Genomic DNA, 26,396 nt, shown 5'->3' on the forward strand with positions numbered 1-26,396 from the left:
GTGCTGAGCGTGCTGCGGCAGTACAACACGCAGAAGAAGGAGATCGTGGTCAAGGGCGACGAGGTGATCTTCGGCGAGTTCTCCTGGCCCAAGAACGTCAAGACCAACTATGTCATCTGGGGGTGAGCGGCGCGGCCCGGGGTGCGGCGGGCGCGGGGGGAGCGGAGGAGAAGGAGGAGGAGGAGGGAGGGAGAAGTTGCCCCGAAGTTGGGCGCGGGGACGGGGCTCGGTCCCCGCCGCCCTGCAGGGACGAGGCGAGCTGGCGCGGCCGGACTGGGACGGCGTCCCGCAGGGCCCCGGGGCCGCGCCGCCGTGCCCGGGTGTCCCGGTGGCGATGCCACCCTCCGGCAGCCCGGCCGGGCAGGGAGCGGGCAGGGAAGGACTCGCCGCTCCCTTCGGGAAGGCACCCGGCCCCTGCCCCGGGCCAGAAGGGCCGCGGCCGGGTCGTTCCTCGATTCTCCTGCCGCGTCCTGCAGACTCATGCGATGAGATGGCAGGAGGCAGCTTGTCCCGAGTTTTTCTGGGTTTTCGGTGGAAAACAAGGCGTTCCGTAGTTACGTTGTTGTTTGGGCAACGCTGTCCGGCACCCGGTGCCATTGTCGGGGTGTCCTGTGCAGGGACAGGGGGCGGACTCAGTGACCCCGATGGGTCCCTTCCAACTCAGCATATTCTGTGATTCCCCTGCCTTAGTTTATTTGTCCAGTTTGCTGCTGTCCTGGAGCTTTGGAACACCAGGACAAAGCCAGAGAGGTCCAAACCGACGCTCCCCCTGTGCTCACCTGCGAGCCCCGGTGAGCTGTGCGGGTGCCCTGCCCCTACCGGGGGCCTCTTCCTGGGCAGGACCCGGTGCAGGCTTTTCCTAATTGGTCTTGTTATAACAAACAAGTAGAGATAGTGTTTACGTGGCTTAAGTGATTGTACCAGATAAAATGCTTATTTTTCCGAAACTTCCAGAAAACAGGGGTTTGTACCTGTTGAATTTCCTGGTATGGTATGGATTGCTCACATTGCAGGGAAGGTCTTCATTAGCCTTTACTCATAATTTAGCAGCTGCTTTTTCTAGTCCTTGCTAGAAGAATTCCAAAGAATCTTTTTCAAACCTAGGAGAAAAAAAATGCTCATTGTTAAGGGTTAGGTAGCAAGTGTATCAGGTATGTTATCCTGTGAAGCTTTGTGGAAAAGCAGAAGAACCTGCAGATTTCTCAAAAAAACCCTGAACTTGTTATTCTGTCTGACTAGGAATTATTTTTTTGTTTTGTTTTCATAATTATGATATGAATATTAGCATCCTGACTTGTAGTTTGGGAGGGAGAAAGGAAATAAACCTGTTTGTTTATCTTAACTTGCAGACGGGCTGTTTTTAGCTGATCTTACTTTATGTTCTGTTTATAACTAGGAATGTGCTATTTCAAGCACATTTCAGGTTTTCAGAAACTAGTTTTGGAGTTATTTGTGTTTCCTGGCTCTGTAGGGGATACTGGTAGCTAGACCAAAGAGGAAGAAAAACATTGAGATAGCAATTAAAGGTCTTAGCTGTATTTTTGCTGAGCAATGTGTAGACAGTCATGGTGGTGTCCTTGCCACAAGTTGCTTTTCCCAAACATTAAAAAGCACTGGTTAACTAGACAAGCAAGATTCATTGCTCTTCTCTAGGGAACAAGAAACTGATACACCAGTCCAACTGTACTCCTGCTCAGGAGAGCTGGAATTAGACCCAGGCATTGTTACCAAAAGCCAAAAAGACAGCAGCTGGAGAGGAAAACTTTGTTATGTACAGTCAGGCAGCTTTATCTTCATGGTCAAGAAGGAACTGTGGGTGATTAGATGACACTCTGAGCAGAACAGCAGCAGTGACCTCCTCATAGCTGTCTGTGTATTCACCTCCTGTAGTAGACATGGTAGAATTTGGAGGGTTTTTATTTGTTTGAGGTAAGTTAGTAAATCTTGTTTTAGACCAGTGGCTTCTGAACTTGTGATAGGATCACACTGCTGTCAGCTCACAATGTTTCTTGGGAACCACTGTAGCATTTTGCATGTTGCATCTTCAAATGGAAGACACTGTAAAACTGAGACCAGTTCTGCAAGCCATGCTCAGTAGCTTTGACACCACAGTTTAGGAGCTGGTAATTTATGTAATTACCAGATTTATGAGGAACATTTTAAAAAACTTTTTAAGATTCAAACCCCTTTATATTCAGGTCACCTGACAGGATTCACAGTCTGCTTACACTGAGCAATTGGTGGCTTAGTCTTTCACAGAGCAAACCTTGATTTCTGTTTAGGTGTCCACAGCACGGTTGCTGTAATTGCATCTCCAGCCTGGAGAGAGTAATGCCAGTCCAAGCAGCAGCAGTGGCATTTGTCCCTGCTAGAATTAGAAGTAGTCCCATGAGACATTTAGCTCTGACTCCTCGAGCAGCTCAGCTGACAAAGTCAGCAGTGCTGCCCTGCACTGCCTTGCCACACAAAAGTCAGCCAAACAGAGAATTGGTCTGAGAACTGAGCCAAGTTGGAAGTAACCTGAAGGGAAAAAAAAAAGGGAGGGCAGGAGGGCACAAAAACTAACTTTAATCCAGGTTAGTTTCCAGGTAGTAGTTATATGAATACTCCTGCTGGCACGTGAGGAAGGCTACATGGCCTGAGATTAAGTGTGTTGTGTGTTTTGATGTATGGCTCCTGAAGAGTAATTATAAAATCTGTTTCAAAACCAAAGGAAGGAATTAATCTAACAGAGATTTGGTTTGTTTGCCCAGCTGAGGGCTGTATGTGCAGCTGACGAGTTTAAACAGGGAGCAGCTGGCCCTGGATATTGTCATTTGTGTGATACTTGATGTGCCTCGTCTTGTGTTCTTAAAGATTTCTGCTTGCTTTTCTGGATGAGACACAGGGCTTTACTACCTCTGTAAAAATGCAGGCTTTGAAACATGTAAGAGGAAATAAATCACATAAAAAAGAATAAATTCCTGGTGCCCCCAGGTTAAAGGTGAATGGATGAGCAGGACATAAATTTCTAGTGTTGAAAATAAGTAGGTAAAACTTCTTCTCTTGTATTATGTAAACATTTTCTCCATTTTTAAGGTGGAGTTTTATTTTGTAAGAGATGCAACTCCTTATTTTGCTTTAATGCTTATTACTGGGCTCATTGAAGTTTGCCTCTTAAGATTTAATTTTTTTCTTAGCTAATTGATGCCATAACTAAATATGGGAAATAAGAATTAATTTCTGTTTTTACTTTGGATGTTTGTAAATTTAATGAGGTGTTTGTAAATTTATCTCATTAAATCTGATTCCCTCAGATCTGCTTGCTTTTAGTTCTCTGTTTATTGAGCAGGAGGACACACTGATGCTGAAATGTCAGCTTGGACTTAGATTTTCTCCTCATATGCACCTGCTTTTCCATCTGATGATTTCCCTTTAACATGCAATCTCTTGTTCCCCTAATAAAACATCCTCTTAGAGCATGGGGATCTCTTATGTGTGGGGTTGAAGTGATGAAGTACCAGCTGTGCCCTGCTGAGCTTTGGCAATGCCCATGGCTTTGTAATACTGTATTTTCAAATTAATAGGTAAGGGTTCAGTATTTTGATTGTTTGTTTGTTTTAAATTATGCCATTTACTGCTAAATATTGTTAAAACTTGAATAGATGACCAGCTGGACTTCTATATAATGCTCAGTGTATATGGCACATTGCAAAGAAATAATTAATTATTCCAACCTAGGATAACCTAAAGTGTTTGTTTGAAAATGAAGTGACAGCTGCATCACGGGCCGCCATGGCTTCACTTCAAAGCCAAGCCTATGTGGAGGAAGCTTTTGTTTCTGCCAGTGCTCCAAATCTGTTTAGGTACCACCTTATCAGGGATTGTTACTGTTCTGCTCTTTACTCAAACAATTCCTTGCTGAGGAGTCCAGTTTTGTTGGCTGTAGTTGTGGAGCCAAGTTTTGGCTTCTTAGCAGTTTAAAGATACTTTGTTTCTTCCCTTTCCTCTCCAGCAGCAAAATATACACACAACCCTCCCGACACACACACAGAGGCCAAGTTTTTGGAAGAAAGAAACAGTGGTAGAAAGATCCTTTATTCTATAGTTCTACTGGTATTTTTGATCCCTTTTCTCTGTGTGATATTCATTTACTGGTTTTCTCAGGCATCATTAGGAAGGGGATGTTTTGAACCTCACTGCTAGTAATGGGTTCTGAACAGGTTATTGGACACTTCTGTCTGGCTAATTTCAGAAAAGTGATTGCAAGCAAAGCAGTAGTGGCATTGAATCTACAGTATTGAGAAAACAGACTTACACTTCCCTTGCTTTCGTAGGTGTTTGTGTAGCTCTTTCAGGTTCCATAATATTGTGGCTGAGTATTTTTTATTTCCTCTCCCTTCCCCCAGAGAGGTTGGCACTTCTGTGGTGCATGTTGTGTTTCAGTGCTGATGGTGAGCCACGAGTAAAGCCGCTGTACTTAGAGGGAAAGCTCCTTCTTAGGGTTTTAATGGAAGGGTTTCTTCATGAAATATCTCGTTTCATGAAAAATCTGTACCAGTCTTAAAATTTATAGCTTTGGCTTGTCTTCCTCAGGCTTTAAGGTGAGCCAGCTGGTTGGGGAAGGGGACTGGGCAATGTGGAGGAGCCAGGGTCTGGTGGGTCGCTGTGAGATTGCTGCTCTTGCTGCTTTCCTGGTGAAACTGAGTGCCAGCTCCGTTTCTCAGAGCAGCTGGAGTATTTAGGGAGTAGGTTTTGTTTTGAAACTTGGACAGGCATTGCTTCCCCTACAAAATCTTATCCTAACAGCATAATGAGTGAACATGCGTGAGGAGGGAATTATGTTCAATGTGCTTGAGCCCAGCTGAAACTGGGAGTTTTATTGTTTGGTGGGGAGGTTTGTTTGCTAATCGTTGCATGGAACAAGTTCCCTTTTAGACTTAAAAGGTGTCTCTTTGAAACAAGCTATTTGAAAGCTGAGATGGAACTTGATGCTGTTGTGTTGCTCTGATGTGGTCTGATTTTAGTATGGGAGCTCATTGTGATTTTGTAGTTCGTTGTGGTTTTGCTAGTTTTGTGTGCAGTTAGTTTCTGGTTGCTCCTTATTTTGACCCTTTGGCACTGTTTTGAACCCTTTGCTCTCTAGACTCCATAGAATTTATATATTCTGAGTTCTTCACTGTGCTTTTTCTAGGGGTGAAAATTCTATCCTGTTATACCTGAAGAGCATGTAATTTTTTTTTTCACTCACAGTTCAGTTATGTTTCTCTGACTGTCCCAAATAAGGCAAGGCAGTTCCTTCGAAAATCAGAATAAATATGTGTGAAATGTGAATATGTACTCATGGTTTCACAGATCTCGCTTGTTTATTTTACAACCCGTCCAGCTCTTAGTTTGGCTTATTTTTGATAGGTTATATGATTTGTTCATTAAAGAGACTGCAGGAACACATATCCTTCACCTGTATTTTTTTAATACAATTGATAGTTAACCAGTTTGTCAGTAGCCTGATATTAATATTACTATTTACTCTTTCACCTGTCATCTGGAAAGAAAAGAGATCTTTTCTAAAAAAGGGTGTGCTTGAAACAGAGATGGAGAGTTTAAATGTTACTATTTTTGTTTCACTGTTTTACAGGACAGGGAAAGAGGGCCAGCCCAGGGAATACTACACTTTGGATTCTATCTTGTTCCTGCTCAATAATGTGCACCTTTCCCATCCTGTGTATGTCCGCCGTGCCGCGGTAAGTACCTCATACAACGTTGGATTTTTTTCTTGTGATAAGTAATACGTGTGTAGATATTTTGGGGGGATGATAGCAGCACTGAGATGGATGAATTTGGCTGGGGAAGGGGAAAAAGATACACACCAAAGTATGCGAGTGCACGTGAGAGTTTAAAAACCAGCACCTCGATGTAAGGATCCCGTGACAGTCCCTGCCAAGGTGGAGCAGTTTTCTTGGCAGTTTGCTTCCTAGCAGATTATCCCTTCAAACCACCAGGTTGCATTTACAGCAAGAGTGTGTCTCCCAAATATTAACAGTAATGTAGTGTTTCTCTTGATATTCTATGGACACACTTGTTTCCAGCACTATTTCAAAAGAGTACTTTTGTCCATCTGTTCTGTTGTGCAATTCCAATCTAGATGATCCTTTAGTGCCTGAGAGGGCAAAGATCAACAGAACAGACTAAAATACAGCAGAATAGCTTTGGAGTGGACTTGGAAATATGCAATCTAATTAGAGAAATTACTGGATAAGCTCTACAAATAAAGATAGAGGAATTCTCAATCGAAAAAGTCCCTTTGATTTCCATTTCACTGCTTTCTATGAGCCCACACTTCATCTTCCCAGGTGCTACATGGTTACCTGACACAGCAGTGCTGCATGTTTTAGGTACTTGGAACAAGAAAATTGAGATACACAGAAATTAAGTATCAACACAGACTGCTGGCAGAGAATTGTGTGTGTGTTAAAAGCTAATCTTATTTGCAAGTTTGAAGTGAAGGGGGGAAAAAAGGCTGTCCTCTCTTTCAGTTTTATAGCAGACAGCATGTTTCATTTTGTGTAGCTGAACATCCTCTAGGATGTAGCTGCATTTTGAAGCTTGCTAATAAAGCTTTCTTGGGTGGCAGGACACGTGTTCCTGTCTTTGTGTGAATGGGTACTTTTCAATAAAAGTGAAAAATCTTCAGCAAGAGACTTGGAGGGAAGAACAGTTTAATGTCATGTCTGCTGTCTTTTCAGACTGAAAACATTCCTGTGGTAAGAAGACCTGATAGGAAAGACTTGCTTGCATACCTAAATGGGGAAACATGTGAGTGATGTGTTCTTTTGCCTTGGACACATAGTGCACTTTACTGCTTCATATTCATGGCACAGGTGAAGGGTAGGAGGGGAAGAGTGGTCAACAGTGGTCAGTCTGCATCTTAACTGAATATGTTCAGACTTCTCAAACAAGGTTATTATTTCTTGCGGGTTTTAATTTTGGTCTGAAATTAATTGCTTTTATGATGCTTAGACAAGAGTTGCATTCCTACATGCATGTTTAGAAGTGAGCTGCCTTATTATTATTATTAACATCCTCAACAGTTATGTGTTAGAATGCTCAGCATGTATGTTTTTTCCGTCTCTAGACTGTGGGAAGCTTTCAGTAATACATTGATCTTGAATGCAAGAAATGTGTGGGATAAAATCTTCAGTAAAACGTATCAAATCACTGCTTTGTCAGTCCGACAGATTTACCTAGTATTTCATCATCTTACATTTTTTGTAATAAGGAGGTTTCTCTGAGAAGAAGATAACTATCACTTACCTTTGTAGGATGCTCTGTTTTATTTGTGGTCTTAAAATTTTAAGTATCCTGGAATATGAGATTATTTCTGTAATATGGGCAGTAAAACCATTTTTTATATATATTTTAAAGGGACCAACAAGTTGTCTTTACTCCAAAAAACTGGACAAACTGGTAGATCTTGATTCCAGGTTCTAATTAGCACTGTGACTCTCTTTTATGTGGTATATAGAGATCATAGAATCACTGACTAATTTATGTTGGAAGGGACCACAGGAGGCCAGCAGGTTCAATCCCCTTTTCAAAGAAGGACCAGGTGACCCTGAGCAACCTGATCTAACTTTATATTCAGACAGGTTGTGAATATCTCCCCTCCACTGGTCCCAGTGTTTGACTGCTTTTACTACCTGATATCTAGTTACAATTTCTATTGTTGCAGTTTCTTTTGTCCCTCTTTCTTTTTGACTCAAATATTATGGCTGATATTTTGTGTTTAAACTAAATGTTCTGTTTGATTACAGCAACTTCATCAAGCATAGACAGAAGTGCTCCACTTGAAATTGGTCTTCAACGGTCCACTCAAGGTACAATTTAATTAAAAAATAACTTTTTTATTTTATAGAAGTCTACTGCAGTCTTGCATTTTTAATATTTTCTTTTTCTTGTAGTTAAAAGAGCAGCAGATGAAATATTAGCAGAAGCCAAGAAACCAAGAATAGAGGTAATGACAGTAGCTGTCATCAATACAAACTGGGGGTAGTGGTATATTATAGTATTTATTTGTTTTTGTAGAAATTCCTCTGACTTCTCTGTTCTCTGGGTGCACACAATACTTCTTTTAGTGTGAATGTGAACTGGAAGGAGTTGGAATTAAAGCCTCCTATTTAAATGTGGAATTTTGGTTGCTGGATGTATGTTGTAGTATGAAAGGGGAAAGCTTGACCACACATCTCTTAAATACCCTTTGCACTGTAACGTGTCTGCTAAGATGGGACTGGAATAAAAGTGCTCTGTAATGACTTGCTCCAGTTATTTGCCATCCATGAGTTGGCATTAGGACTTAAATGCCTGTCCTATATCTAGCAGTGGAGACTTTGTTTTACCTGCTGGCTTAGTCCCTTTGGTAGCAGTATATGAAGCTGTTCCTGTGATTACTGTTTTATGAAGCTATGTCTTAGATAATTAATTAATTAAACTGTATTTTCACAAGTGCCTCTCTAATAGAAGCATTGTGTCTATTACACACATTGCATTACTTAACTCTGCCTGGTTTAAAAAAATTAGTTAGTTTTTCTTGATAATTTATTTGAAAAGTATGTCTATCCAGTTGTCTCCTCTGAGTTACAAATCTGTATATGTTTTCAGAGTACTGAGGCTTTATGATTCTTCTTAAAAGAAGAGTTATCAAAATACACAAATTTGCTTACTCAGGAGTTGGATTGGAACATTGCTTGTGCTTACCTAAAACTGCATAGGTATCATAAAAACTTGATGCATTCGTAATGGCACATGAGCAGATGATTGCTTTGAGATGACCTGTTGATGATCCATAGATTTTATTCTGTGTTACCCTGTGTGGTTATGATGCCAGTATGTTTTGAAACTGTATTGTCTTCACCACCATAATTTGGATAATCAAGAGTTCTGCATATAAGTGTCAGGTTATAGCCATCTTCTCTTTGTTTCCTTGCTGCTCTGGCAACTCGGTGTCTGTGAAGTCTGTTTTAAATTAATGGGAGATCATCTCAGTGTAGAGATTCTAAGTCTCTCCTCATGTATGGCCATGGGTTTTTGCTGTGCTTCAGCCTTTCCAAACAACCTTTTAGCAATAGGACGGGCTTGATGCTGATTTTAGTTTTGTGGGGAAATGAGACAGGTTGAACACAAGTACTATTGACATTAAGAAGCTGAAAAGATGGAATAAAATTACATCTCTCTGCTGCTTTCTCAAATTACATATCTGCCTCAAACCTGGCTTGAGTAACTTAGAGGATTCCTTATTCTTGACTTGTTTTTTGTCTTTACTAGGAATACCATTTCTAAAAGTTCTGCATCAAGATACAACAATTCTGAGCAGTTCTTGTCTTTAAAAATGTCACTGATTAAATATCTGGACAAACTTGAATGTCTGATAAATTTGCCTTAAATATGTATATGTGTGGATTTGTATTGTTCTACCTGAATATGAGCATTGTTTGCCAGCTTTAAGTTCTCTGAGTGATTTTTCTATTGTTCTCAGTTGTTGTTTAAGTGAGGCTCTTTACAATGGAAGGGTAGTTTCCTTTTCATTTTCTTATTTATACTTAGTGGTTCTTGAGAGGAAATTTCCCATAGCTCTACAGTTAATGCTAGTGCACCGATCCAAAAAAAAAGGAAATAAAGATTGTCCTTGCAAATGTACAGAAAATAGTGCTGAACAGCTTTAATTCTGGTTGTAGTTATTTTTTAAGAGAGAATGCACACAAGTTGAAACAGTCCAGTTAAGCAGTGCTGTTCCTTCCAGGATGAGGAGTGCGTGCGCCTCGACAAGGAGCGCTTGGCAGCTCGGCTGGAAGGACATAAGGAAGGTATCGTGCAAACGGAGCAGATCAGGTAGGATTGCTTTTTTTATTATGGATAATGCTTAATTATAGGATGGATAACAATTCTTGTGCTGTTCAAGGGAGCCAGTTTTACTTCTGTCCAACAGCTCTCAGTGGAATTCTTCTTCCCTTAGATCCTCTCATTAGTAACGTCTGGGGAGTCAGACCTTCAAACATTTATGATAGAGCAGATTCGAGTCACTTATGGAATCCATAATTAGACCTAACCACATGAAAAATACATATTTTGAATTACTTTTTCTTCTCTGTCTCTTGTACAGGCGTACTTCAAAGGAAACTAGGAAAAAAAGGATGTCATTGTCATACCTGACTTAAGATCAGAAAGTATAAGATCAAAAAAATCCAGAAGTACACATTGTTTCATATAAACTAATTATTTGGATGCTAGCTTGAGTGTATCACAACTTATTTTTGGAGTTGTGAGGCAGTGCTACAGTGATGATTACTAAGTGTTGTTTGTAATTACTTTATGTTCTCTATTTACTGATTTTTGAAATGCTGGATGTAAAAGACTGTCCCTTTAAAAAAGTACAAACAACATTTACAGGTAGTGAGTTTGAACTCCATGCTTGACTCTGTTGTTACTTTGTTCAATAGCAAAGCAGAGAAGTTCCCTTTCCAATAGCTTAGTTGTAAAGGAGAATACTTCATATCCAGTACTTATATTAATTTTTTTCATGTGTTCTCACAAAAAAACCTCCCCTTAACACAAAATTGGGTTTCGACAGTTAGGATTGTGCAATTCAGTCTTTTTTATTTCATCCCACCTGAAAAACAATAGGGCTCACTGGCAACCAAATTCTGTTTTTACAATTAAAAGCAAACAGATAAAGATATTGCACTCTTGGACTCAACTGAACTCCCTCAAACACAGATTAATGTGACAAAGTTACTACCATCTGTTTTTTGTTGGCCTGCCTGCTCTGAGAAGGTAACACATCTTCCAAGTGACCAAGTCCATACAACAGCACCTCAGCCAAAATTTAGATTAATGCTTTGAAAGGCTCAGAGCAGCCAGAGATTGGTTGACTGGACACAAAATGGTTATCCACTAAAAATAACAGGGAGCTGAAATTCAGATGATGTTAGAAGTGATAGTGTTAGTCCTGACTCTTTACTTTGATGTTCTTTACTTTTATATGTTATAGTTTTAATTTTTGGATGTTTTTTATGCTAATACTGGATGGAGTCTTTGTCAGAAGTTTAATTCTCATGCCCAAAACAGCAATGCCAAGCTCATAGTCTTTCAGTATATATAAGTTTGCTATTTTGTAGTTTATAGCATAACCATGAACTTTAGGCAGAATGAAGTTATTTATTCACAAGTTCTTTCAGAGGAATTGTTTGTGTAATTGCTCAGTCTCTGCTGTTATTTTTGCTCATTTAGGTCCTTGTCTGAAGCCATGTCAGTGGAAAAAATTGCTGCTATCAAGGCAAAAATCATGGCAAAGAAAAGATCTACTATCAAAACTGATCTAGATGATGACATAACTGCTCTTAAACAGAGAAGTTTTGTTGATGCTGAAGTGGATGTAACCAGAGATATTGTCAGCAGGGAGAGAGTATGGAGGACAAGAACTACAATCTTACAAAGCACAGGCAAGGTAATGCTCTGGATACCAAGCTGGTCTACAATCCCAGTGACAAACTGCATTTTTTAATCTCCTGTATCTGACTTGTTAATCAGAGATGGCTGGGGAGGATTATGCTCAGTGTTCCATGTAAAGGTGGGCTTGGAGTGACAGAGAAGTTTGTTCTTATGTTACAGTGAGCCTAAGTTATATCTCAAAATACTTACTTCAGCTGTTTAAAAGATACCAAGTAATCACTTAAGTCCTTTTAAACAGAGCTGGCTTGGGCCCTACAGTTGGGAGGCCTCTATGAAAGTACCTGTGTGTTTGAAAAGGACAAAAGTGAGAAGTAACTGATAGAAGTAACAACACATGTACATTGAAAGTACACTGTGGAAAACACCAAAGGAATAAGGCAGGAAAATGCTAAAATGAAGAAAACCAGAAAGTGTTATCATGAAAAGGCTTTTGTCTATGTTTTTGTCCCTTCATGCTACTTTAATCCATGGCTTTGACTGCACTTGGTTATGTGCCATCCAGAACGTAGTTGCAAGCACAGCTTACTCTTTTTGGACAGTTAGGCTTTCTTTATTGCAGAGATACTTGGCACTAAATTTCTCAAGGAAGCAGTAAGTCAAGTTCTGAAAGATTGCAAATGTCTGTTCTCCTGAGGTTATTGTCAAATTGAATCATTTGCCTTTGCTACTTCTTTTAAGTAGTGTCACAGGACAATAATGTTAAGAAGTAAATGAGGATGTCAGTTTTCATTTGTCTGATTTTTAACAGTATTTTACAAAGCTCTCAATTTTATTGTATTGTCTCATGGCTTGGTAGAAAAATTCATTCCTGAACTGGGGGGTAATTCCCAGCTATGTGGCAGGTGCCTGTGGGCTACATAAAGAGTTAGTGTTGCTTCTTTGGGTCTGTGAGATTTGTAGCAACCTTGCTGCTTGATGTTTTAGTCATTGGAAAGGTCTGTGCTGAAGGAATCTGGGTAGCTCTTCCTCCTTTTGGGAGTCATTCATTTGGGAGGCATTCCTATCTCAACATGTCTTCTAAGTGAAACTTGCTAAGACACTGGAGAAAAGAGATGAATGTTTTAGTGTAACATCCTTGTAATAATAGTGAGATGAGGTAGTGATTTTAAGCAAAACATAATCATAGGAAAAAGAGAGACAAGGAACCAGAGGTTGAGTTTGTTCTTGGACTCCAGCATGCAGTTACTTTGAGCAGCCTGGTGAATATGATAGGCATAACATCAAATCTTTTATTTCGGTTTGTGCAGGATTGCAGGAACATTCTTGGTAGCTTGGACAGAAATCATCGAATGTTAATGTTTATGTTTTCAAGCAAGTAGCAGTGAGAGTAAGTAGATGGGGAAACATCACATGTTACTGAGGGCTGTGATTTATCTCAGAACAACTCAGGATTTTTGTTTGTAGGTGGGTTGGGAGGGTTTTTTGATGCGTGTTCGGGGTTTTATTTATGTGGGATTTTTTTCTGCTTTCTTTCTTTTTCTTCTATTTCAAGAACCTTTGTGCAAAACCTTCTCAAAAGTTGTTAAGAAACTCAGATACAGTGTCTCAGGCAAATCATTCCTTCCCTACTCGCCTGTTCATGTAAAGAATTTTGATCAGGAAGGCATGCTACTGCTCTGCAAATGCTGTTTTGACTCTTCTGTATGATACTTGAATTGCCAATGTGCCTGATAATTCTTTTTATTGTAAATTTTCACTGTCTGCTTTGTATGCATTTATCTGCAGTCTCTTGAATCCTCCTAGAATGTTTAAAACCAAAATTGACTTCAGCAGTAGTTTACATACCACACAGTGTGTGCCTTTGCAATATCTGAATTTCTTTGGAATTCCTGCATGAATGGTAACAAAGACCGAGCACTCCTAAATGTCAGTTTTCTTTCAAAAAATTGCTTCAGGCCAAAGCACCTCCTCAGCCTCTCTTTTCCACAGAGAAACACTCTTGTCTGTGAGCTTTCCCAGTGTTCTCCATAGTTAACTGAGATACAGAGATAGCTTAAGATGCAAAAGGGAAACACTAGGAAGATCAGGACACAGTAAAAAGAGAATCCCTTTAGCCAATCAGCTTTCTGGCAAGTTTCCTCTGGTTTTGATGTATTTGACCAAAGTACTGATTTCCTCAGCAATGTGCTCCTCCAAATTCTGTGTAGATGGCAATAATCTCAAGTATTTACTGTTTCTCCTTTGGGACACACTTCCTGATTCTAAAGTGTGCCTTATAGAACTGTTCCAGGATTTCTTAATAAGTCTCCAGTGATGTAATGTTCTTTTTTACCATCTTAAAAAGTTCTCATGATACTTGCATTCTGCCCTTTCAGGTGCTGCTTTTATTGATAGTGTCTTCATTGTTACATAGCCCCCCTTGCTGAAATCATAGTGATGGATTTTTACCTGGCTGTGGGTTTTTTTTGTTTACAAGAATGTCGAATTTGAATTCATTGATACTGCTGTTGTAGAATGTTCTTCAGCACTGCCTCTCTAAAATGTGTGCTATGGACTAAATCAGAGATTTTATTTTTTTTTTTGGTGATTACTTTGGCCCATTGCTCCAAGAAGCCATTAGTTATGATAGCTAAAAAAAATAATCACTACATCACTTCCCTTCTTGACACTTATCCAACCCACTGAGTAATTGGAATCTCTCCTAATTAGTGTTTTCTTGTTAGGAAGTCTCTATCCTGTCCTGTTCATTTTGGCAATACAGCCCTAATGCTCGTGATCTGGGACAGGGTGTCACCCATTTACTGTCATTCAGTGGTTGTCCTTCACAGTTTATTTGACTCTTAGGGTTTCTATAATGCATCACACAGCTCCTTTATCTGTCTGACCCCCTTGGTTACCCTCTTTTGATCAGATGTTGCATTGATCCCTGGCTGGCTTGTACTGATTTTTGTGAGGTTCCTATTGTTTGTAAAATCAGACATGTCAGTTCACTTGTCCTCTTCTGGTTTTAAGATTACTAGAATGTGCAGTTTGTGTCCTTGCTTATTTTTATGTTGTTGACTTAGAATATCTTTTGAGGTATTTTTCTATAGTTTTCTGTATGATTCTTATGCAGTTCAACCTTCTTTTGAAAATACAGTGTTTGATTTAATTGCTAGTGGATGAGTCATCCTGCACTGCCCGTTTTAAGTGTCTGTTGGCTTTCCCCAAGTCTGTAGTGTAGTCCTCTTGATTTTTATGAATAATAGGACATTTTTATGTAACCATTCTTCAGAGCCACTTTGCATTTGTTTAGTCTAAGGATTTTTTTCCCTCTCGTAGCTTAATTTTAGAACTATTTGAGAGTGTATGTTGTTTAAAGCAATTTAATTTCAGGTTTGGCTTAAGGCTTACAACACAACATTGCTGTTTTGGTGAGTCTGTGGACAGTCTAACCAACTGAAAATGTAGTCAGATTTCAAAAGCAATAGAAGCACTTCATGCTAGAGCTGCTTCTGACTTCCTTTACCGTTCTTTTAACAACCACAAATGTCGGGGGCTTAAAATTCATCTCATCTGTTTGTCCTCACTCTTCATGCAGCTCAGTTCTCATTCTTAACCTTCACAAACACACACAAAAGTCAGAATGAGGGAATTGCTGCCTTCAGACCCAATACAACTGTATCTGCTGTGGGAGAGGAACAGTACAGGGGTAGGGAGAGAAATTTAAAGGAGAAAAAGTGAAAATTTTTTAATCTGTACATTGATATTTAAATAAGGTGTTGCAAGTGTCTCACTGGTGTTTCTACTGATGGATTTTGTATGAAGCAGACACAGTAACTTCAGTTGCTTAATCATGAATGAGTTCTTGGTCATGCCATTGACTATGGCACTTGCTTCTGGAGAGTAGTTTAAGTTCACCATATTTTTATGTATGTTAAATCAGTTTGAACTGAGATATTGTCTGGTGAATATATGTCAGAATTAGTGTTGACACTTTCTAAACTGCAAATATTAGGGGAAAACACTAACAAAACATTACTTTTATAACTTTGTTATTGAGAGAACCTTTGTATACGAAGTTAGATATCTTCTCAGGTAGCTAGAGTTTTGAATCCATACATAGAATATTTACCATCATAAGTATTTGGAATGTTAAGTATTGCATTACTTCTCTGCACAGGCTTCAGTTCTGTTTTGGACATGTTTTTAGATAAATATCTGGTCATTTTGTAAAACAAACCATTGAACATCTCGAAAAAGCCCCTGTGTCTGTACTTGATTCCTTCCTTTCACATCCTTCCTCTGGCTTTCCTTCCTGAACAGTCCTTTGGTTTTTATAATCTCCTGTAGCAGGCTACAGCAATCTTTTCTGAAGGCAAAACCTCCTCATTGCATCTCTACTGTAAATGTATTTAGCACTTGAATTCTCCCTGTGGGAACAAATTAAAGTAGACTGAGCAGGAGTTTCAGCATTCACAGGTGTATTTGGAGAGTGTGGTTTTGTCGGTGACTGCTGATGTAGTTGATTTATATTTAGTTATTTATTTTTAATCTCATAGATTGCTCAGAAATATCTCTTAGATAAGCAGCATGGTAACTGGGTGGGCTGGGTTAAACATGCTCTGCTTGTGTGTAGAGAAATCTTAAAGCTGGAATCTTGGAAATGCACTAATACTGGCCTTGTGAATTTATAACTTTTTGAAACTAACTGGTGTTCTCATAGGAATAGTGAGCTCTGAGCATTTCAGATGTTCTTTAAAAAAAAAATCTTCCATCCTTTTCTTTGTAGACTGTGGTAGGTTGACATTGGCTGGATGGATGACAGGTGCCCCCCAAGCTGCTCCCCTCCTCAGCAGGATGACTGGGAGAAAATAAAATGGAAAAAAAATGTGTGGGTCAAGATAAAGGCAGTTTAATAAAAGCAAAGGCTGTGTGTGGAAGCAAAGGAAGACAAAAGATTTATTCTCTACTTCCCGTCAGCAGGTGATCTTTAGCCACTTCCTGGGAAGCAGGGCTTGAGTACACCTAGGAGTTGCTCCAGAAGGCAAATATGGTAATAAGAATTGCCTCTCCTCCCCCTTTCTCTTAGCTCCTATTGCTGAGCAGATGTCATATGGTAAGGAATATCCCTTGGGTCAGTTTGGGTCAGCTGTCCTGGCTGTCTGCCCTCCCATGATCTTGCCCACCCCCAGCCTGCTGGTGAGGAGGAAATGCTGGAGGGACAGCCTTGGTGCTGTGCCAGCAGTGCTCAGCAGTAGCCAAAACAGTGGGGTGTTATCAAATGTTATCAACACCTTTCTGGCTATCAGTGCACAGCACAGCACTACAGGGGCTGCAAAGAGAGAATTAACTCCATCTCAGCCAGACCCAATACACGGGAATGTGCTACAGATTATTGCTAAAACTTGAAATTTTGGCTAGCACTCTTCAGTCATATTTTCTTACAGTTGCAAGTCTACTGGAATTACCTTTGCTTAAGTGAACTCTGACCCCATGTACAGGAGAAATAACATAATCCATCCTGTCAAACATGTGGGAAGGCTAAAGGTTGTACCACATAACCTTGCTACATCTCTTGAGCTGCAAAGCCGGAGCAAGGGCTACACACACTCCGTGTAGGTGTGTCCAGGCACACACACATTTACATATCTGTGAGCAGCAGCTGCCTGGGGCTGGGCCAGCTGCTGGTTTGCTGGATTTCTCAGCTTTTAACGTTAATGTAAAACCTTTCTCTACTGTCTTCCTTGAGCTTTGTGTCTTTTGAAGGCACTGCAAGGCAGGAGTCTAGAGTGACCTGTATGGCATTTTAACATTATTGCCTGCCTGGATAGGTTCTAGGGAAAAACACCGAAATGGAACCATATAAGTTGACCATGAAAAATTGGAATTTGAGGTAAATATTTTTCTAATGGAGTTAGCTGTGTATAAAATCAAAGAAGGATTGGATGTGGGCTCCTTATGCAGATATCTGTTTATAATGGAAAAATTATTGACTCTGATCCCATACCAAGTTCTATGTGAAACTCAGTCCCTCTAGTTTCATAACCTTTGCATCATGAAATTGTATCTTTTTGTTAGTGTAAGATAGTTCCTTTAAGTGCATATTACTTGCTAGGTCAAGGTTGAAATATTGGAGCAATGGTCTGGTTTATTTCTTGCTGTTGCTTCTCTGCTGCGGAGTGACAAAGTCAGTTCTCTCACAATCTGGATAGCTAAACTTTCCCTGCTTAATATTTACAAAAAGTTTAAGACAATATTCTGAATTACAGCTTTTGTAAATATAAAACCAATTTTTATACTTATGCATATATTTATATGCATAAAATAAAATATTTTCCTGGCTTAATCCTTATTTTTGTATTCTCTGTTGTGAAAGACTTAGACTAGACTATCCAGCACATTTCCTTAAGTTTTGTTTTGAAAGCATGGGAATCTTATTTGTATAAGAAGCAATTTGATTAAATAAACAACTTTGCTTTTTAACCCTTCACAGTTTTTCAGATTTTATATCTCTAATTACTGCAGCCATGTTGTAATCTATACTTTTCTTTGGAAAAAGTTACTTGATGCCCAGTATATCCTTATCCATTAAAAAAGGCATTAATACAGAAGGGAATAGCCTCAGCTCTAACTTAATTTCATAGATCATGACTATGAGTTTTATGTATTAAATTCTATAATCTTGATTTTTATTTCCCCACTGTCCCACCCCCAACCTCTGGGTATGTTTGTGTGTGTGGTGATGAGAGGTCCAGAACTGTGCAGATGATTGGAGTTTATAGCTGAGCTGGCTGGAGGGATTAGCACTTTACTGGTATGTGGCATTTACCTTGGATGTAACCCACAATTGCAGATTTATCTGATACAGTGTCTTGCTCTGAACTATTCCAGGATGTTGTTATTCTGTGGTTTTCTTTATTCTTGTGCATAAGTATTATATAGCAGAACCTTTCATTTTTCCCCATATGAATCTCATCTTTGTGGTGGTCATATTTTTTCGTTGTCACCTGGAATGTACTACAACTGCAGTTAGTATTTGCAGACTTTATTTTTTAAATTGATGTATTTTCTTTGTAGGCCTGATCCTCTTAACAGTAACTATCATATTTGAAGTAAATGTAGTGAGAAATCACTTTTTCAGTTACTTTCAGTTCTCGTATTTTTGTCCTTTTGAGCATTCTTATTACTGAAGTCACCTGTGAGGAGATTAGTACTATAGTTATAATCACAGTTGCAGTAAATTCTTTATATGATCTTGTAACTGGAAAAGATATTTAAATTAAACAATTTGATAGCAAGACTAATATAATATTTTTATCATTTTTGACAGCTAAAAGGTCTGAGAGTAAAATTTTTGGATATTTTAAAAGTAATCATTTGATTGTAAAAGCATCTTTATGTATGGACTCTAGGTGGCAGAATTGTTCCATGTTCCTGAAATTCTCAATAGTGGTGAATTTAATAGCACGGTTGAAAAAGAAAAGGTGTGCCAGGCTAATAGGAATTAGTGTTTTATTAGTGCCTTCAAATGGAACAGGTGGATGGTTTTAGAATGGCTACACACAAGTGTCATGGTATGCCTTGAGTTCCCAAACCCCACTTTACCCAGCATCAGCTTACTTAGTAAAACTGGACAGACAGGTTTATTGCTGCTAGGCACTGGTGCAGACATTTTCAATATACCACTTAAGGAAAGATGGGCCAGATTATAAAAACTGTATTTATACTGAGCAATAGTAAGTCTTGTTTTGTATATAGGTACCTCGGATTTGACAGGAAAATCTGTAAAATGAAGCATTATGCTTCTGAAAGAAAATTGAGGTCATCTGTAAAGTAACTTCACCATCCTTAAGCACTACTGCTACAGTTATTAAAAGTATTTCCATATACTGCATTCATAGGAAAAATAAACTGGGATTATGTATGATGGGGATTGGGAGTTTGGAGTAGATTTTATGCTGTGCTGTATCTTCAGGCTATTACAGTGTTGCTGCTCCTTCACACCTCTGAATTAACCTTTCTACTATTTCAAATTAAATGTTTCAGTTGTCTTTCGTGTAATACCCTTGCTTTAAAAATTTAGTGAAGATAACATGGAACAAGTGAGAATTGGAACTTTTTACTGAAAACATAGTCCACAAATATACAGGGCTAATCTCTGTGTTTTGAGCTCACTGCAGTAGACTATCGTAGTAATTCAGTTAACTTTTTGACTGGAACATAAAGAAATGCCCAGAGTAACTTTTTGTGAAAGGGAGTGTTTGATTTTTTTGTATTTTTTTCCACCAGCAGTTAGTAACAGTTTTACTGGTGCAGCTGAGCATCTTGTACATTTGACATGTTCTTCACATGAAAGCAAATAAGGGCAATGGGAGGGGTGCATGTGTATGTCATTCAAACAGGAAGACTTCCTTCAGCATTCCTGTGGAATTCAGGATCCTGTTTCCAGCTGTGTTATCTGAAGGATTCTTGTATAAGGTGAGGAAAGATGCTGGGTCAGAAAAGGTGGAAATTTTTATGATCTGAATAAGCACAGTGCAGAGAATACTAATAGTTCACACCCACATTCTACCAATACATTTTCAGGGTTGCAGTTGTTTGGGATTGTCCCTGAATATCAGTCTTGCATATGTTCAACCTTTGATTCTGAGGGCAGCCTAGCACACCATGTAAAATGCAGTGCTTTAGCACTACCTCTGAATTAGAAGAACAAGGAGGAGAGAAGATCAACTTCAGTGTTGGTGAACAGTTTGCAAATTGAAGATGTATTTTCTGAGGCATAGGAGAGTGATGCCTGAAGTGATTTTTTTTTACATTTGATTTAAACTCCAGATTTAAATGTGTTTTAAATTTAGATGTGCAAAATATTTTCCTCTAAATATACAGTTCATCATTTCGTGTTCCTTATGAACAGTTTTTTAATTTCTGCTGTACTTTTATGAGACCATCTGAATACTGTTTCCATTTCTTATGCCATGCAGTACATAGGAATTACTGAAAATGTGTGATGGGAGTATTGCCTTTCTGGTACAGCATCATGCCTTTCAGTCTGTCAGTGGTTGCAAAGGATTTAGCAGTATGTCTGAGCATATCAAGCAAATGTGTAGAGAAGTGTGGTAGGGCCTCAAATCTTCTTTGTCTAGCCCTACTATAATTTGGACAATGTTTATAGCATTCTGGAGCTCTTGATCTTCCTGGGATGCATGCCCAACAAGAAATCCTTATTGTCAGCTCAAATAAGAGTTTATGTGAGGTTTTATGGCTCCTCTCTCTCTGCAGTGAAATACCAGAATGTAAATCTGATTAAAAATTGGTTACAATTTAGCTGTAGGAAAGTTCAAGCCCTATAAGCCATATTGTGTAAAAGCGTATATGCTTCTAGTTTTAGATTTAAACTTTTATTTTTGTTCAGATGATTGAGATGAAATATACTTTTCTTCAGTTTTTTTGCCAAGAATTGTTTTCTATGAAGCTGAAATCAATATTTATCCTTGATGATCATTATTAGAAAAAGATTATTTGTTTTTGCTAGCATGATGTAGTGACTGTAGTAACTAGAAGTCTTTGTAAATAAGCATTGGGGTTATGGATAGTAACAGAAATTAAAGATAAATTGAAGAATGAAGATTTCAATTTTTTTTAGAATAAACCCTGATATATTTACATGGAAATATTTTTATTACAAAAGAAATATAGTTAGTGATGAGACTTCATTAAACCTTCCTCGGCAGAGCAGGCTGAGCTCACTGGCTCTGGTATTTCTCTGCAAACAGCCTGTTAAATTAACACCAGTGATAGTAACTTGACTTGGTGTGTGTTAGTCACTATGTTGGCAAGGGATAGAGCATCTGTGCCAGTAAATATTGAGAATTTACATGCTGTTGCAGGTTTTCCCAAAGAACCTGTGACTCCCTTTCTGTCAGATGATGGGCTGTTTATCTGACTGTAGCTGCTGTTCCTGATTGGCATCTGGCTACTAATTTACATCTAGTGCATGAGTGGGCCTTCTACAGAAAATCTGGTATGATAAGGATTGACTTAAGGCAGTAGCAAAGACCTGATTTGGTAGCTGCTTAAACATTTTATCTCCTCTGCAATGTGATGAATTATTATTAGATGTAGATATTGAATTGACAGAGAGCTTTCATGGCAGTACCAATGCTCTTGTTGGCTAACAACAAGAATTGATGGAATTATCATTTTACATACTAGTGATTTTGTTAAGGATTGTTTTTAAAGCATTTTCAGGTTTTCTTAAGACAGTGCAGAGAAACAAATATTTGGGTGGTTTTGGGGTTTTTTTTTAGGTTTTGTGGGTTTTTTTCCTTCTTTTCTGCTCTGTCCCCCAGATCAGAAGTTTTTGGTAATGAAAATGTATTATTAAGTTTAACTAAATCTAGGGCAGAAGCTGGGGGATGTTCATATTCTGATCTCTGAAGGTATAAACAATGAAAACTTAGCAGTCTTGCAACTGTGTGGGGCTTTGCAAATCAGTTGGTACCTGCAGTGGACATCCTGCTCAATCTTTTTTCTGTCATATTAATGTAATCCCACATCCCTGACCACGCCAGTGAACAGCAAGAAGATGATGTTTGTTTGAGTGCTTGTTAAAACACTGCTGGTTTTTTCCCCTTCCAAACAGACATTAGTTGTGGCCTTGGGGGACTTGCATTTTCATGCTGTGGAAAAAAAGACATCGGCAGGAACCTTTTCTAATTCCATGCTTATTAGTGACTTGTTTTCAGCAGATGAGAGAAAATCCTGGGGGTTTTTTACCTGAAATAATTTAAAATTTGGTCCAGGACGTGCCATTTCCGAATATTAAAATCCCAGATGCTGAAAGGCCTTTTGAAAAATTCATAATTTGAAATTTAAACTCACTTTTAGACTATGTTAACTGTAGGTTTTATGAATGAAATACGGATGTGAAAGCTGGTTGTAGCTCCCTTGTTACTGGAAGAAGTTTGGCTTTTGGGTTGACAATCACTCTTAGAAAATTCCTTCTCTTGTTAATTAGTTCCTCCTTGTGCATTTGAGAAGATGGAGTAGCTCATTTTTTCCTAGAGACAGTATGGGATTAAGCACAGCAATGACAAGAATTGTGATGGATATGCTGCTCAGTCCACACTCGGGGATAAATCTCTGAATTTCCAGTAGAAGTGTGTAGTTTAGACTTATTTTCTGAAGAAGGGAGCTGATTTTGAGTATCTTTGTATCATTGATACGTGCATGGCTCGCAGCTCTTCAAAGTTGGGGTTTTTTCCCAGGATTTTTCAGACTGAAAAAAACTTCAAATGCAGTTTTGTGTGAGTTCTTTCAGACTTTGTCAAAAGAGCTGGGTTTGCTCAGGGAATGGCTTTGCCTTTATAAGTCGCTTCTGGTGGTCTTCCAGTTCCTGCCTTGCTGGCTTGGAGTGGATTGACAACATGCTGACTGAGGTCAAGTGAACAGGCTTAGAGAAGCTTTGCAGTACAACTCTCTCTAAATGATTTCTATGAAATTCACCCCAGAAGTCTTTGTTTTGTAATTCCTGTGTTTGTTTCATAAGGCTGGTGGTATTAACACCACTTCATTGTTAGTATTCAGTACTCTGGAAGAGTGTAAGCATTTATGAATACTTTATCTTGTAATTCACAAGTAAAAAAAGAAAAAAAAAGCTGTTTTCCTTAATTGATAAAAGGTTTCTTTTACTGATGAACCATGACTGAAAATTGACATTAGTGACAGACATTGTGTACACCTAACCCTATAGCTTAAAATGCCTATTGAGTGGTAATAAAAGCATATACCTTTCAAAAGTTAAATTAGCATTTGCATTTTTGTGTAGAATAAAGCAGCTCTACTAACATTATCAAGAGGAATATGTTTTTAAAACCTTGATTGTTATCTTTTGTTCATTCGTGCCTCAGTGACTTGATTATCTGACAAAACTGCATGAAGGTGTTGGAATTACCTTGAATCAAGGACTTGGGAATGTGGTTTCTGTACCTGCTTCTTGCAGTGTAACATGAAAAGCTCTACTGCTTAAATTACTTGGTGCCAATTGGAGCGAAGTCATAATTCAAGATGAATGTTAAAAGAACTGCACCCCAATGTGATGGGGTCATGCCTGTGAACCATTAACAACCAGTTGAAGCATGTTCTGCTCTGCTCAGGAGCCTTGCTGGAAGTGCAGGAGGTGGCTGTGTGGCTGTCTTGCCTCAGTTGCTCCATGCAGGACCAGGGAGGGCCTCCCCAGGGTCCTAAGGAGTCTTCCCTGAGAGTAGCTGCACGTCCTTGGGTGGAGGAAACCTTCTTGTGACGCAGGGTCAGTCCGAGGGACGGGCTGTGCCCAAGGCACTCTGTCGGGAGACCAAGGCTCTCATTAGTGGATTCATGCCTGGGCTTCAGAGATGAGACTTGTCCTGGAAATCTTGAGTGAACATTCTTCCTTCTTGCTTCAGCATGAAGATTTCCAAAGGGAGTGTAAGGGCACAGTAGGGAAGAGGAGAGAAGGAGATGTCAAGTGCTTTGTGAAGAATTTGGTTTACCTTGTGGTGTAATAAGGCTGGTTAGATTTAGCAGGTTTGGACCTTAAAGAATAGGGGATAGCAATGATGCTTTAAAACTGTGTTTCTCACAGGACTAATCAGAAAACATCTATTTAGAAAATTGGTGGACTAGTTTTGGTTTTTTTGTGAAACATAATGATGTGTTCTACTGGTGTTGCTATTCTGTGGAATGTGGATGGTCAGGAAGGTTCATGAGTATGTAAAATGTTTTTCAGAACTTTGCCAAGAATATTTTTGCGATTCTTCAATCAGTTAAAGCCAGAGAAGAAGGCCGAGCACCTGAGCAAAGACCTGCACCCAACACAGCCCCAACGGTAAGAGCAGTGCTTTGATGAACGTGGGGGCTGTGACACCAACAGTGAGAGTACAGTGTCTTCTCATTACTAGATACACAATTTGTTTGGGTTTATTTCCAGTGAATGCGCATTTTTCAAGCATGACTTCATAGTTATTCTTTGATTTAAGTCGCATTTATTGGTATTTGAAGAGTTGAATCTATGAGTTTAACTTCTTCAATATGCTCTTGTTACTGAGAGACTACAGTGCTAGTGCCAGCTTCTGCAGCTATCAAACACTCGCGACATCCTGCATGATGTGCAAAAAATGTATTAGATGAGAGCACTGCCATTTCAAACGAAATGTTTTGCTACTTTTCTGACAGATAGGGTAGCAAATGTTTAAGAATCTGGAGCATGACTCATGAGTGGGAACAGCTCGAACCAGCTTTCTTTTGCCTGTAATAAATCAGGAGGACAGACTTAGAGCTTTGTTGTTTAAGTCTATCTAGGTATTAGACAGGATTTGTTTAGTATTGTGGTGTTTACTATTGTGTTCTGTTAAACCTAATATATTCTTGAACTCAGTGGCTGTTCGAAAAGCTGTTTAATCATACTTTGTTTTGTTTTTGCTGCTACTGCATTTAACAAAGAACTAAATTCCAACATTTAAATATTTGCTTTGTGTTGAATTTCTTAAGTTGTGCATGGCATTATTCAAATGTTCCATTCAGAATAGTTGTGAATATGTAACTAAGCTATCCACAAAAAAGACTGAATTGGTATTGAGTGTGCCTCCAGATTGGCGCTTTTTAAAACTTTTTTCCACAGAATGCCTTTTTTCCTCAAAATTTGTTTTTATTTGTTTTATTTAGCAAAATTTTAGCTTAATCAAGCTGAAATGGAAAATTTTGTGTGGCTGAAGCCTTAATCATGAATTGTTGGTTTATTCCCCATCCCGCCCTGCTAATTTTTTAAGTATAACAAAACCTCAGTGATTTCATTAAACTTACAGATTTTAGCTAATGTAGTTGGTTACTGCTACTTTAGTTTGGCTTCACGTTGTTCTCATTGCGTTCAGTACGTGCTTCTAAACTCTGTTTCTGTAAGATTGTAAGTGGATGCTGAAGGGAAACATCAGAAGTTTTCAAATGCATTGAAACACCTACAAAAGTGAACTGATTTTATACAATTGAGTAATTCTAAGTAGTACTTTATGAAGTTCACAAACCATCAAATAACTTTTAGTGTGTTTTACAAATCTTTATTTAATCTATTTTAGGATCCCACTTTACGAAATAAGCAACCTATTCCGGCTGCCTACAACAGATATGATCAGGAAAGATTTAAAGGCAAAGAGGGTAAGTTGATTGCAATGCTTCTTTCAGGAAAAAAAAAAAGAGAACCAAAAATGACGAGTCATGAAGTTCAGACTAGGGGATTTTCTCTGCTTTGCAAACCTCAGAAAAGACAAAAACCAGCTTTAACTAGGCCTAAAGGTTGTTTTTTCAAGTAATAAAGTCTATAAGTATTGTTTATTAGAAATTATTTCTACATGTGAATGCATCTATGTTTATGGGGGTGGTTTTTTGTGTATGAAACTACTATGGAAAACTTGGTCATATATTCTGTTATATCCTTTTGAAGTCCTTGGCCCTGTTGTGGCCTCGGTGTACTTATATTTCAATGCAGTGATTTTACTTACTGCTCATTGACAATTGCATGGCAGGATGGAGAAAAAAAGCCAAAGCAGGATGTTTGCTAGCTTTTTCAGCATTGAAAAATAATCTAAACTAACTTCCATGAGGAGTTAATTGTTATAACAAAAGCCAAGGGAATTTGGGAAAGAAAGGAACAAAAAATATAAAACCAAACCAACCCTTCCATGAATAATTTTACTAGTATTTATTCAGTTTGCTTCTGTTAATAATTTAAGTCTTCAAAACTCATGTATTTGCCAAGTAGTTTCCCTTTTATTAACATTTCCTATTAAGAGTTAAAAATAGTATATATCTAAACTGGACAGTATGAAATAAAAGGTAGCGAAAGAAATTAATGTGCAAGTTTAACAGTTCAAATGTACCAAAATTGTGGACTCTTTTACAAAAAGAAGCTTAGGTAAAGGAATGGTCTGTGTCCTAGATGACAAATTACATGGTTCTAG

The 26,396-nt window shown here is 38.7% G+C and overlaps 1 protein-coding gene across 1 annotated transcript in view; it reads left to right on the forward strand.

The window, feature by feature from the left end:
* Nucleotides 1–26,396, forward strand: part of CDC73 (cell division cycle 73) — a 106,347-nt gene that overhangs the window by 578 nt on the left and 79,373 nt on the right. Inside the window, exons 2-10 of the mRNA XM_029962237.1 lie at nt 7–122; nt 5,618–5,723; nt 6,726–6,795; nt 7,794–7,856; nt 7,941–7,993; nt 9,776–9,864; nt 11,263–11,479; nt 24,173–24,271; nt 25,515–25,593. Of these exons, the coding sequence (XP_029818097.1) occupies nt 7–122; nt 5,618–5,723; nt 6,726–6,795; nt 7,794–7,856; nt 7,941–7,993; nt 9,776–9,864; nt 11,263–11,479; nt 24,173–24,271; nt 25,515–25,593 (892 nt within the window). The remainder of the gene's footprint in view (nt 1–6; nt 123–5,617; nt 5,724–6,725; nt 6,796–7,793; nt 7,857–7,940; nt 7,994–9,775; nt 9,865–11,262; nt 11,480–24,172; nt 24,272–25,514; nt 25,594–26,396) is intronic.

Source organism: Manacus vitellinus, unplaced genomic scaffold (assembly GCF_001715985.3).
Source record: "Manacus vitellinus isolate BGI_N305 unplaced genomic scaffold, ASM171598v3 scaffold_44_pilon, whole genome shotgun sequence".
Lineage (NCBI taxonomy): Eukaryota > Metazoa > Chordata > Aves > Passeriformes > Pipridae > Manacus > Manacus vitellinus.